Source organism: Helianthus annuus, chromosome 1 (genome assembly GCF_002127325.2).
Source record: "Helianthus annuus cultivar XRQ/B chromosome 1, HanXRQr2.0-SUNRISE, whole genome shotgun sequence".
NCBI classification, from domain to species: domain Eukaryota; kingdom Viridiplantae; phylum Streptophyta; class Magnoliopsida; order Asterales; family Asteraceae; genus Helianthus; species Helianthus annuus.
Window position 1 is genome coordinate 34,457,834 of NC_035433.2, and position 15,094 is coordinate 34,472,927.

The 15,094-nt window shown below is 37.4% G+C and overlaps 1 protein-coding gene across 1 annotated transcript; it reads left to right on the forward strand.

Annotated features, from left to right (window-relative positions):
* Positions 1-13,402: 13,402 nt before the first annotated feature.
* Positions 13,403-14,440, forward strand: LOC110865245 (titin). Its single transcript, XM_022114484.2, has 2 exons — positions 13,403-13,530; positions 13,819-14,440. The coding sequence occupies exons 1-2, from the start codon at positions 13,516-13,518 to the stop codon at positions 14,260-14,262; spliced, it is 459 nt and encodes a 152-aa protein (XP_021970176.1). The 5' UTR covers positions 13,403-13,515; the 3' UTR covers positions 14,263-14,440.
* The last annotated feature ends 654 nt before the right edge of the window (positions 14,441-15,094 follow it).

Consider the following 15,094-nt stretch of genomic DNA (forward strand, 5'->3'; position numbering starts at 1 on the left):
GGTTAGCGAGAACAAGTTGGCAACCTTTGACTACGTGCGAGGCTTCCAAACTCTTACCATTAGCTAGCTCTATAGTGTGCTTGATGTTCAGGGGTGTTGGAATACGCTTAAGCATTCTACTAACTTCTAGTGACACATAGCTAGTATCGGCACCCGAATCAAATAAGACTGTAACATAAAAGTCGTCGAGAAGGAACTTACCCGTCACCACGTTGGGATCATTCCTTGCTTCACCTTGACCAATCACGAACACTCGCCCCCTGGCACCATCATTGTTGTTCCCATTGTTACCATTCCCCTGATTGTTGTTGTTGTTGTTCTGGTTCAGTTGGGGACAATCTTTCTTGAAGTGACCTTCAGCTCCACACTGAAAGCATCCTTTGTTGTTACCCTGTTGCTGCCGCTGGTTCTGTTGAGGTTGCTGACGATTCTGATTGGCGGGATATGCGCTCCTGCAATCCTTTGCAACATGACCAGGCTTGTTGCGATGACAGTTGCCCCTGGTGCATGGCCCACTGTGGTGTAGGTTGCAACGATTGCACTTGGGGTGATTCCCCTTGTACCCACCATGACTTTGACCACCAGACGATTGCTGACCGGGGCTCTTGTGGTCGTCAGTCTTTCTCTGCTGAGACTGAGATTGCACAGAAGTTGAACCCTTGCTTGAAGTTCCATCCCATTTCCGTTTGTCCCCACTAGAGGTACCAGAAGTAGTTGCAGCACCTATACGCTTTGGTAACTTGTTCTGCTCCACCGCCTGATCAGTGAGACGGTGAGCCAACTGAACAACCTGCTGGATAGTAGTCAAGTTTGCTGAAGTCACATGGCTTTGGATCTCTGGCACCAAGCCCTTGAGATAGAGTTCAATTCGCTTATACGGAGGGTCCACCATAGTAGGACACAATAAGGCAAGCTCATGCGATCTTTTAGTGTATGCCTCGATCTCTGACCCCGTCATCTTGAGATTGTAGAACTCATCTTCCAGCTTATGGATATCATCGCGACTGCAGTATTCCTCCTTGACCATTTCCTTGAAAGTTTCCCATGGGGTGGCGTTGGCAGCAACCAACCCTAGCATTTGCACTTGAGCATTCCACCACGTGAGGGCCAAACCCTCGAGAGTACCAGTAGCATACTTCACCCTGCGCGCTTCAGGGCATTCACACATTTCGAACACGGATTCCAGTTTCTCAAACCAGTGGAGGAGACCTACTGCTCCTTCAGTGCCGCTAAAAGTAGTGGGTCGACAGTCCATAAAGGTCTTAAATGTGCACACCGGTGCCTGAGCATATTGACCTAAGGTAGGTGAAAGAAAGACAGAGTTTAACACAAAGGTTGGTTCACGAGAGTAGGATCCAAATGATCCTAGAACAAATTCGGACTGCAGGATATACCTCCTGCGTTTGCAGCTGCAAGCGCTGCGGCAACTCGTTCGTTGATCAAAGCCGTCAACTGAGCTTGTGTCATGTTAACGCGTCCAGACATGATTCTTCATAATAAGAGTAATACGTGTGAGAGAGGTTCGCGAAAGTACGATAGTAGGATAGAGCAAGCACACACGTGTTCAAACAACAGTAGTTATACTAATCAAGCATACCACGAGCAATGTACTATGTATCTAACAAGTAGGCAATACACACATATCATATCACCTAGAATGTCGAGCCTTGCATGTGGAGTGGAGCGTCGTTGTGGACCGTTGAGCACTGTACCGGTTATAGTCTGGTTTTAACAAAAAACGTTTCTCCGTTATTAAAACCTAGTTCACTATAACCAATGGCTCTGATACCAATCTGTCACACCCCCAAAATCCACCCGCGGAGTACTACCGCTTGGAGGCGTGACTGACCAGGATCCAGCCACCAATCATACTGAACAAGCATATAAACAGTTATAAAAGTTTAACCAATACGATTGGTGTTTCAAAACAAACAATTTAAGTTGCAAGCGGAAGCTTAAGTTTAAAGTTATAACATAAGTTCAATGTTTTTAAATAAAACGTGACACGCAGCAATCCGTGTCCCACAACGACTCTCCTCCATGCAAGCTCCAGCTGAGTACCTATGGTCCTGCAAAGCATGTAGTAACGAGTCAACAACTAGTTGAGTGAGTTCACAGTTGGGTGTCCGTTTTAGTTATTTCAAAAAATAGTTTCCTTTAACTGGCATCCTGCCGTGGGGGTTACCCCATAGTTTAAAAACGTGTCTTGTTCATTCCCAGTTACTCTGGCATTCCAGCCGTGGGGGCTACCCCATGATAGTTATCAGGCATTTCGGCCGTGGGGGCTACCCCATGCGTACACTAGACTCGTTACCATTTCGACTGCTGACTGTAGTCATGTTTATGTGCCCTGAAAACATCAATGTCTATCATCATTGACGTGCCCCAGATCCATTAGTTCACGCCCGTCCTCTGCGGCACGGTGTGAGGTTTGTCAGACCTAAATAACGCTATCTAACTAATGACCCGCTCGCCATTGGCCCGGCGATTAGTCGATACAAAAAGGAGGGACTTCGTGATAGAGTTTTAGTCTCGTACGAGTTATCCGTCCATCCGGACGAGGAATCACATTCCTGAACCATAGCCGTCCTACCCAAGGAGGACGAGGAACCCACGTTCCTTAACCCCGTTCCCAACCCAGGGAATCCCATGCTTTGTAAGGGTGTGAACTCACCTTGGTTTGCTCGGCAGTTAATCACGGAAAGTCAATTAAGTTGCAGGTAATCAATTAGGTCCTATCACAGGTATTATTTGTATCAGATTCAAGCCAAGCAGTGCACGTATGTTCAACACGTATTGTACACAGGTAATAATCATGGCAACACGTTTAACATAAACAGTTCACAAGTAACAGTCAAATACAAACCCAAAGTCCAAGTGTGAGGCCCAAACAGTTGGGCTCGTAGTAACAGGCCCAAAACAACACGTCAACAGTAATACAGAAGTCCTTAAGTCCGGCCCACTATCTTAGGCCCATAACTAAGCAAGCCCATTAGTGCGGTTTCGAGTCGCAACCGGACTCGCAAACATGGTTGCGGGTCATGCTGTTTATGTTGCCCGTTGGTGGTTGCGAGTCGCAACCTGTGTCGCAACCACGGTTTTGGCTTGTGCTGTTTTGGTCTCGAGTCGTAACCGGGCTCGAAACCATGATCTCGGCTTGTCATGTTATGGTTGCGAGTCGTAACCAGGTGTTCTCGACTCGCAACTGGTGTCGCAATGTGGAGATTTCGAATCGCAACCAGGGTTTCGACTCCCCAACATCTGCTGATTTCTGCACAGTTTGTACTATCCAATAGCATTTGAATATCATGCAACACAAACATTGTACTATCCACTAAAACATGTTTTATTGTCTAACCGTTCATGAAATCAGATCAAACAAGCAGAATTCAAACATTTAACCCACATTCAAAGCATATTCAACAAGTTCTTCATGTTCTTCAAACATTCAAGCATATTCATAACACATTCAACCTTTGTTCAAGCATATTATGCTTTCTTCCTAATTATACATGAACAACTATCAAACACTTGAACCAAAGACCACAATTCGGTCCTTTATTTACCCGATTTCATGACAAATGCAAACCGATTTCATGCTCCTTAAAACTAGTGGTTCAACCTCCTTTAAACACCAAAACATCATCAATCCGAAATCAAGCATGTTAACCGGTTCATTATTATCATACATGTAATATCATCTTTTTGTCAACAAATACAATTTTCTATCAAACCAACACTTATCATAACAATTAGCAAGCAAACAAAATGTCAAGATCATCAATTCAAGCACAAAACATAACAAAGATCACTAACCGGTTAAGAGGTGTGAAAGGTGAACTTCGATTTCCAAGCTTTGACCGAGAATCCTAGTGTTGGCCGAGAATGGAGTGTGTGCTTGTGTTTCTTAGGGTTTTAGTGTGAGGGAATATAGGAGAGTGTGTGTGTTGTTCAAGAAAATGGCAAAGTTGCATAACCCCCAAGATTATATACTAGTTCTAAGGTGGTGTACCCTCATGGGCTTACAAGCCGGTTAAGGGGGTCACGGCCCAAAGGCCCAAGTCGGTTACTATACACTCGAGACCTCATGGTCTCGAGTCGGGTCCTTTGTTCTCGGGTTGGGTTCTCGGTTCACTTATAACACGTATAAATATATATGCACACAAACAAGACACATTTCACATAAAAGGTTCACGTTTATCATTAAGTTAATCGGTTGACCAGTCACATAACGTACAAGCATGTTACATCGAGACACAAGAAAGGTTCTAAATTTCGAGTTGTCACATCTGCTTCCTTTGGTGGCTCTTGAGTGGATTTATTGTTGAGACGAGACTTGGCAATGCCTAATTCAACAGTCTTCAGAACTACTTCGCCTATTCGCTGGGCAAATTTGGCAGTCTGCTCGGATATCTGCGCATCGTTGCGATGAAGAGACATTCTGGAGGAAATGAAGGATATAGAAGGAAACAAATGAAATGTTATCGGTTAATAAAACAAAATGACAACGCATAGAAATTGCGATCATTTGTTTGTTACCTAAGGCAAACAAATGAGACAGTGACTAATCAAAGTAAGCGGGTCATATCAATGTATCACGAAGACATGCTTTAGCCTATAAGTGGACACTCACCCCAAGAGTTCCCAGGTAAGAGTGACTGGTCTGATTATGTGGATTTGTACGAACACTCTAGCCTTAGACAGAAAACTCAGAGTACATGTATCCACTCTTCCAGATTGCACGTGTTCACACAATAAGACCCAAATTTTGACGAGGTTTTGAAAGTTCAAAGGGGTTCAAAACCTTACAATAGAGGGTTCAAAACCTAGTAATCAATCATCCTAGAACAGATGATTAGTTTTCAAAGCGGTTTTGAAATTTGTGTTCTTGTTGTGGTTGTCGCCTAAGGATAGGTGACAGCATTGTTTTATGACTAAACGCAAGTAAACTCGCGTTAGGGTCCTAGGAAGGTTATAGACTAGGTCAAAGCATTACTAATAACCTAATTCCCTATAACCATTGGCTCTGATAACAACTTTTCTGTTACACCCCGACCACGTAAACATCAAATCGTGGCGGAAATATCGAGGAGTGTTGTAACAGAATCTTTGTTTCATAACACATGGAAATTGAAATATTGTTTTATTGATTAAAAGAGTTACAATGTCTTGACAATCAATGAAATATAACATAAATAACTAGTCTTGCATCTTTTACTGTCACTAAGGCCCAAGTCCGCCTAAGTATATCTTGATAAATCCTATGCATCATATCCTGAAACACATGTGAAAATAGGTACGTTAGCATAAAAATGCCTGTGAGATACATAGGTTTTGTGGAATAGAATTCATGACTTATGTTTGAGAAAATGTTTAGTCATGAACCTTGTAATTTGCTTTGTCTTGTAAATCATTTGAAAAACGATAAGGTCAGATGATATGTATAAATAAATGTAAGGTTAAATGAATAACCAAGTAAGATGAGTTTGTATAAGATAAGTTGTTTGTAAGACAATGTCTTGTGAAAAGTATGTTATTTGTATAAAATGTTACATGTCTCAAATTGAAATGATTCAAATAACGCTAAGATATGTAATACCATACAAACACTTATATATAGGAAGTACCAGCGGCGTATCCACCATGCTTGTATCATATTACACATGCCTCGTTACTTAAATCACTTGCTCAAACCAAACCACCATTGTAAAATGTTTATGTATAATCAAATGTCAAAATGTTTGTGTGAAAACCATGTCTAATGTCTATGTTTAATGAAAATCACGAATTGTGTATATGAATGTCAAAATGTTTATGTCTAATGTAAATCATGTAATGTGTATCCAAAATGTCATGTATGGTAAGTGAAATATATCAACTAAACCATATGTAAAATGCACAAAAACAAGGTATTGAAGTAAAACATGGTTTAAATCAAAGTTATGTTTTGTGGAACAAATGCATGCTATACTGATACAAACATCTATGTGGTATTGTGAAAATGCATACATTCAAGCCTTTGTGATTGTGGCGATAAACCCCTAAACGAATTTAAAGGTCTATCTTGTTGTTATGTTTATCGAATTCGGTCATTCCATCCAATCCAAACAAAACCTGAGATTTCAGGAATAGGAGTTGTCAAGTCCTATGGTACCATTACCTACTAACGGGCGGCATGATCGGTGTTAATGAATGTACATTGTATAATTTAAACAAACCAAATGTCGTACCAAAATGTGAGCATGTGATGAATAAATGTACTAAGTATGCACACAATGGGTATACATAGCATAAAATGTAATGTAAAATAATGTACTAAGTACGCACACAATGGGCATACATAACATAAAATGTAATGTAAAATGATGTACTAAGTACGCACACAATGGGCATACATAGCATAAAATGTAATGTAAAATGATGTACTAAGTACGCACACAATGGGCATACATAGCATAAAATGTAATGTAAAATGATGTACTAAGTACGCACACAATGGGCATACATAGCATAAAATGTAATGTATAATGATGTACTAAGTACGCACACAATGGGCATACATAGCATAAAATGTAATGAAATCATGTACTATAAATGTACAAATGAACATAGCAAGTATATGATGTGAAAGCATGAAAAGCATGAAAGTAACAAGTAGGCACATGTATTTCACCCCAAAAATAGTTTCGAAAACAGTAAAAGAGGGGTATATGTACTCACTTGAGATTGCTTAGAAGTCCTTGTGTAATAATCACACAATGCTAGCGATCACGGAAAATCAAACGGCACCTAGCAGGTAGCTATATTAATATATCGGACCTAAATCGGAAGATTGGATGAGGGTTCGTAAACCAAATGAGTATGGAGACTCGTGTAATATGGTTTGACAAAGCCTACATACTACAATGAAACCTATCCTAAGTGCTTACGAGCGATTATGACCCGTTTAGGTAGCTTATGCTACTTTAACGCGTCGTTCGCGTAAAACGCGTTCGGACCGCCTAACTAGCCCTATGATAAGTAAAATATGCCTTAACATGTCTAATATTGTTGCCAAATTAGTTTAGATATCAAAAGTTATGTTACATATGCTTAATTAAAATTTTGGCGTAAAAAGGGCATTTTGGTAATTTACCTAAGGCATATAAACTACCTATCATACAACTACTTAAACGAAGCGACCATAAGGTATAACCTCGGAAGGTTATTCCCTATATACTATGGTCACCTAATGTGCTTGGTCGGATCCTAATGATCGACCAAACGGGTCGGGTTCGAAAGTATAAGCGATTGTTTAGATCGCTTACCTTACGACCCTATATAAGCACTAAACTAAAAGTGACGAGCTAAGCATGTTAGAACATGCTTAACTAAGTTTAGAAAACAGGTTTGGTATCAAAACAAACGGTTTTGATACCTAAGAGTAGTTTGGTTACAAAATATGCTAGAATGCGCATTTTGGCCGAAACAACGACTCGTCACTGAGCCTAGATAACGTGGTAATCAGTAGGTGTAGTCACTATGGACTATAACCATCGTGATCACGCTCACGTTATGAAGTTCAAACGAACTTCGTGTTGACCATAAACTGGTCAACGCAGAAAGTCAAACAAAGCTTGACTTTCGGAGTCGAAAAGCGAATAAAAGAACGAAAGAACACTTACGAAAGGTCCCCGAAAGCTAATCTTGATCCAGGAGCTCAGGTATGAAGCAATGGCATCAACTTAGAGCTCTTTGATCAGATTTGTGGGTTTTACACCAAAATGGGGGGGGGTATTTATAGGATATGCAAGACCGTTAGGATCGTTTCTTGAATATCGTGCCTCGATCTAACCCGTACACTTGTCGAAATGTTGTGGTGGCTTATTTTGCCCCCACCATAGGGATTTGACACGTGGCGTTGCCCTTTGGAGGTTTGAAAGGCTGTTGCAAGTGGATTAAAAACATTGAATCCGGTCTGGGAGGCTGACGCGGCCCGTGTAAGAGTTCACCTTGGCTTTACGCGGGCCGCCTGGAGGTCCAGATCAGAAAACAAGTTTCAAAAATGACAGTTCAGGTCCCTGTTGTGGTTTAAGGCCATTTCCGACATGTTTAAGGCCCGTTAAGCCATCTTTAAGGCCCTAAAATGATGCTTAAACATTGAGGACATGAAACATGCTAAAAAATATGCCGGATGTTGGTTCGTTTGGCCGTACGATCGTGATGTTCGCTTAATTACGACGGAATGCGCATAAGCGCGAAAAACGATCCAAATGACGCGCCGAAAGGATTTTTCTTATGCCAAACACTAAGGCATAATATTATGATGCTTACATAAATTTTTGGATGTCCGGATGTATTCAGAACGTAAGTTATGTGCGAAAGTGCAAACTTATGCACGTTTTGACACTTTTAGTCCCTGAATGATCCAAAAGTTTATTTTAGCATACCAAACCCCTCAAAGCCTATTTCTAAGCTATGTAAAGGATATTTAGGGTATGTTTAACTTATGGACATGTTCCGAATGTCTGTTTTAGTACGAATCGTCATACTTTCGCAGTTTGTCAAGTTTAGTCCCTGTAAGCGAATTAACTTGTTTTTGCCATACCAAAGCCTTCAAAACTTATTTCTAAGTTATGTAAAGGTTATTTAACGTATGTTAAGTATATGTTGATGTTCCGGAGTATTTGTCGCATTAAACTGAGTACGTTTACGCACCAGTTTGCGTATAATTCTCCAGAAAGCGATGTAGAGTTTAAAATCGAACAAAAGTCAAAACATGAAAAATGTAGAACACAACCAAACAAACATTGGGATCAAATAACATTGTTTTATTGATACATGAACTGTTCACAATGATTTCAAGCACAGATGTTACAGTTTAAACACCCGTCTGGACCGTTTTTAAACGTACGTGTGATAAGAATGACTAATTTATTCCTTGTTTTAGGAAGTGTAGATACGTATGAAGGTATGTATGTATGTATGTATGAATGTATGTACGTATGAATGTATGTATGTTGGTGTGTATGTTGGTAGTATGTATATGTACGCAAGTGAGTATGTACGAATGTATGCATGTATGTAGGTTTGTGTGAAGGCATGAAATAGGTATGTATGTATGTAGGTATGTATGTATGTAGGTATGCATATATGTAGGCAGGTACGTATGATAAGAATGACTAATTTATTCCTTGTTATAGGAAGTGTAGATACGTATGAAGGTATGTATGTATGTATGTATGTATGAATGTATGTATGTAGGTGTGTATGTAGGTAGTATGTATATGTACGCAAGTGAGTATGTACGAATGTATGTATGTATGTAGGTTCGTGTGAAGGCATGAAATAGGTATGTATGTATGTATGTATGTATGTATGTATGTATGTATGTATGTATGTATGTATGTATGTATGTATGTATGTATGTATGTATGTATGTATGTATGTATGTATGTATGTATGTATGTATGTATGTATGTATGTATGTATGTATGTATGTATGTATGTATGTATGTATGTATGTATGTATGTATGTATGTATGTATGTATGTATGTATGTATGTATGTATGTATGTATGTATGTATGTATGTATGTATGTATGTATGTATGTATGTATGTATGTATGTATGTATGTATGTATGTATGTATGTATGTATGTATGTATGTATGTATGTATGTATGTATGTATGTATGTATGTATGTATGTATGTATGTATGTATGTATGTATGTATGGTATGTATGTATGTATGTATGTATGTATGTATGTATGTATGTATGTATGTATGTATGTATGTATGTATGTATGTATGTATGTATGTATGTATGTATGTATGTATGTATGTATGTATGTATGTATGTATGTATGTATGTATGTATGTATGTATGTATGTATGTATGTATGTATGTATGTATGTATGTATGTATGTATGTATGTATGTATGTATGTATGTATGTATGTATGTATGTATGTATGTATGTATGTATGTATGTATGTATGTATGTATGTATGTATGTATGTATGTATGTATGTATGTATGTATGTATGTATGTATGTATGTATGTATGTATGTATGTATGTATGTATGTATGTATGTATGTATGTATGTATGTATGTATGTATGTATGTATGTATGTATGTATGTATGTATGTATGTATGTATGTATGTATGTATGTATGTATGTATGTATGTATGTATGTATGTATGTATGTATGTATGTATGTATGTATGTATGTATGTATGTATGTATGTATGTATGTATGTATGTATGTATGTATGTATGTATGTATGTATGTATGTATGTATGTATGTATGTATGTATGTATGTATGTATGTATGTATGTATGTATGTAGGTATGCATGTATGTAGGCACGTACGTATATATGTAGGTATGAACGTATGTAAGTAGTTATGTGTGATCGTCGGCACATGTAAGTATGTATGAAAGTATACACGCATGTATTTAATGAAATTGAGTATTGACGATAATAATAGCGTGCCTTGTGAACGAAGTGTAATGCAGGTACAACGAGAAAGTCTCACCACGGATTGTATGATCAGATGGAAAGCTGGGATGTAAAGAGTTAACGGAACGAAAAGTAAACGTGGATAAATCTCGTATGTTTATAATGCGTACTAATGTTATGAATTTTGTGTGGTGAGTGCAGGTAGTACGAGTCATGAGGACCATCAAGGAATAGAGATCGAGGATCGAGTCACTAGTGAGATTGTACGGGAACGTTGATGTATATAATGTAGTAAACATAAGCTATGTTTTTACTTAATTAATAAGTCGATTGATGGATCTATGTGAAGGAGTTATGTTAAAGTTAAATTTTAAATAAGTCAAGGTATTTATAATGAAAGAAATTTTATAACACGAATTTCTGCAGCGGCTTTTAGTCAAAAACGTATTAGGGTCTTACATTTCAACTATATATATTGAAAGTGTATTGTACAATTTTGCTTAACGTACGCTGTGTACCAGGGGCGGACCTGACGTGCTACGGCTCAAGTTTTTATCACTAGTATAATTTTTTTTTGATTTTTATACAAAGGATACACCTGAACAACTACGAGGACACCCCTAAAAAAGTTTGTAAGCCCAAATTGTAGTTTATAAACTTAGTTCCAGAGGCGTTTTGGGGGTTCCCGGGAACCCCATCGGTTTGGAAAAAATGAAAAAACAGTGGAAACTTTGTATGATTTAAAAAAAAATAGTGATAATTAGTGAAAATCTACCAAAAGGAACCCGGTAGAAAAAATTATTGAATCCGCTATTGCTTAGTTCCTACTTCCTAGCCAACACAAATCAATAATTAGTTAAAAGTTTATTACAACTTATAAACCTTATGTTATTAAAGCCCAAATCAATTGAAGATTGTAAATAATAAGCCCAATTTTTGAACAATGCTATGGTTTGTGTGGTCGAAAAGGATTTTTTATAAGAAGTAAAAGACGACGATGTGATAGAACGATTTCAAGCTATGAAAAAAGAAGATGACAAATCTATTAGGCATCTGTTTTACTTTATTTATTTATTGTCGTTTTTTAATATTGTATGATTGCACGGTGATTTTTTTGGATACCCCTGAGTTGATGTTCTAGTTCCGCCACTGCTGTGTACGCTGTTAAAATATAATATGTGTGATTAGTTTTATAACAGCGTGATTAGGTTTTTTATCCCATGCGTGATTTCTGATTTGTACATGCGTGATTATGGTTTTCAACATGCGTGATTAGGGTTTTTGAGTTTTATAACGTGCGTAATTTCATCTCGTACACATCGTACGTTAAGGAATATTATACGTTAACCAACCCTTATATATATATATATATATATATATATATATACCGGAAATGAAGTTTGTGTGTTATAACCCTACCCTTGCTGCTCAGTCACTAGCATTGGCCGTCTCTAGGTGTGTAAACCAGCTTAGCTCGAGTTTGTCTAAGCTTGAGTCCAACTTGTTTAACTTACAATGTGCCCGTTTAGGAGTCACATCTAGCAAATCCTCAGGACGGGCTACATTGGAAGGGAGGGCATTTGGTTGTGCGGCCTTTGTACACGGTCATTGCATTGCATTTGGAGTGGTGTCTACTTGTAGGGCATGACCATGTGGAATGCGGGGGCATGGGCGAATGTACACTCTTTCCATTGTGATGATCTTATTCTTAATATACGACCTTACTAACAATTCTCTGATTTTAGTAACTTCAAGTTTCTAATAACTTCAACATACTATTTATTATATTTTAAAAATTATATAATCTACTCGTACGCTCGGTTTTAGTACACATAAAGGGGTTTGGTTAATCGGTTAGGTATTACCTGATATTATAACTATTCCAAACCCATGAACATTTTTAAAAGTAATCCCATGTGCGACTCGCACCCAAAGATTAGGGAGTTAATTATCTTGGGTTTTGAGTTTACCTATCGAGTCCGGATTCTTTTGCCATCATTAATGTAAATACATACATAACTATGTACAAGCTTAATGATATCCATGGGCTTGTGTGATCAGTGAAAATTATTTAGGTCATGTTAAGGGTTACGTAACGAAAAATTTTCCAGTGTCACTGTCTTGGTTTTTATATGTTCATGAACTTTTTTTTTTTTTTTTGCAAGGGTGGTTTACTCGGATCTTCGAAATTGACAAAAAATGATGCAAATTTCATTAATAAAGTCTAAAAAAACTTCAAAAATTCTCACTTCTCTTTCTTTTGAGCTTACAGTGGCATCTTTAGAATGTATATGGTTTAATCATCAGAAAATATATTTCACTTGAATATCATGTGATTATGCAACGCAGATATATTTTTATGGGTCATGTGACAACAATACTCACCATGTAGATCTGTCCCTGATCATCTTTATTGGGTGTCTGTCATGCAAGAAGTGGGTTGGGTCATATGGGTTGCTAGGTCCACACTGGTTATATTTTTATTCTATTAATTTTTAGTTTTATATTTATTACAAACATTTTATAAAAGTTGTACTTAAAACTACATCGATTGATATAAACATTTCAAACATTTATATAAATACTTTTATAAACATTTAAAAATTATACCTAAAACTACAATGATTTATATAAGTTTTTTTGTTATCTAAGGTAAAACATTAAAATAAAGAAAATTACATAAGAATGAAAGGTAAACGGACAACAAGCTACGCCGCAACCTCAAACCCTAATTGATAAGTTAAGCATTTATATATACTTGAGAACCGTTTAGCCTGATCGGTTTAGTTGTAAACTTGTAATTTCCTATATAGCTAACGAAATGCAATCCACTAGTTTGATATGTTATCATTAATATTAATAATATTTTTAAATGGTTATTCATGTGACTAGAAGACATCATGATTCTTACTTCTAGTATTTTTTTATTATCTAATATCTTATTTTATAAAAATTTAATTAAACACCATGAAGTACTATAAATAGGCCTCATATCCCTCTTATTCTACTCACCCACACTCATTGTTTTCTTTTATCTTCTCATTCATATCCTCCAGGGAATCCCAATGGCAAGTGTTGAGGTAACTTTTTCTTCCAATTTATTATTTATAGCATTCAAAACTTAACATAATCTAACTAAAAATAATTTGAAGGTTCATAGAGGCAAAATAGTATAAAATTTTACTTGCATCACTCATTGAAAAATCAGTTTTAGTGCAGACACATATGTCACGTATAAAAACGCCACACCTAACACAACTGATTTTATAAGTGTCACATTTTTTTTAACGGCTAGTAGACCAACTGGTTGGTTTTCGATAGAAAAACAACTCTATAGCAATGTTCTTAAATTTATATGGTTATTTCAGGTTGAATCAGCTACAAACACCTTGCCAGAGAAGGTAGAAGTACCAAAAGAGGTAGAGGCAGTAGTTGCTACACCACCTGCACCCGAGCCAGAGGTGGAGGAGTCGACAAAGGCAACGATAGAGCCACTCAATGCTGATGCTCCACCACCAGTTGAAGATCCGCCCACCGTCCAAGACCCCGTTGAAATTGAGAGTAAAGGGGTGGATGAGCCTAAAACCGACGAGGAACAAGTTAAGGCGGATACAACTCAAGAAGAGGTGAAGGAAACTGAGGCAGTCCCAGAAGAAACTCTGGCCACCACAGATGCTGTCATAGAGGAAACTGCGGAGGCTGTCATAGAAGAAACTACGACCACAGTGACCGAGGAGGCCGAAAAACCGGTGGAGGAAGATCAAACACCAACTGAGGTTGTTGTGAACACTGAAGTTGCAAAAGAGGAATAGTGTGAGGTCTGCATTTGGATATCAAGTTATGTTAAGTACCTTGTATTTTTTGTTATTGGCAAGCTTTGTTTTCTATTGTGTGATGTTCAAAATCCAAGTGGCATGAATTGATTGGATCAAAAGACATGAAGTTTCACTATGGATTTTTTTATTTTTAATACCGGGTTCTGTTTCGATACTTTAATACTTGTTTCATATATAACAGTATACATGCTTATAAAAATATACAACTTAAAAATGAAACACTAGTCTAGGATAATATAGGAACCTGATGTGTATAAGGTAATAATTGAAGTAAAGACTCGAAGAGATATATTATAAGATAGTAGGTTGTATGTTTTGATTGTATTTTGTATACTCTATACATCTTCAAGACTAAAAAAATAGTGTTTTTAAGAATTGCTAGGCGCTAGTTGGCTGGTTGAGTATTGACTAGCGATTAATTAGAATTAATAGGGATTAATCGTATTAGGATTTTATATGTGATTTTTAGTTTTATAAGTACATACAAACATTTTTATATGTATTTTTTTAAAGTAAACATGTTTTAACATACGCCCCGCTTGCGGTATGCACATATAATGTATATATGTGTGGTCCATCGGGGGCAAAAGTGAAAGTGCACTAATTTTAATGTTATTTTACTAATTTCGTGAAAATAACGTTAAAAGCTGAGAACGGTTAATCATGCATCATGTGGTAACGTTGATAGCTGAAAGACAAAAGGGTACATGCACTAATCAGTCTTTGTCCCGATTGCTAAGTGTTATGTGTCTTATGTCCAAGGCTTGATGCAAAACTACTATCGAGCCCGGGGTCTTACTGAAAGCAG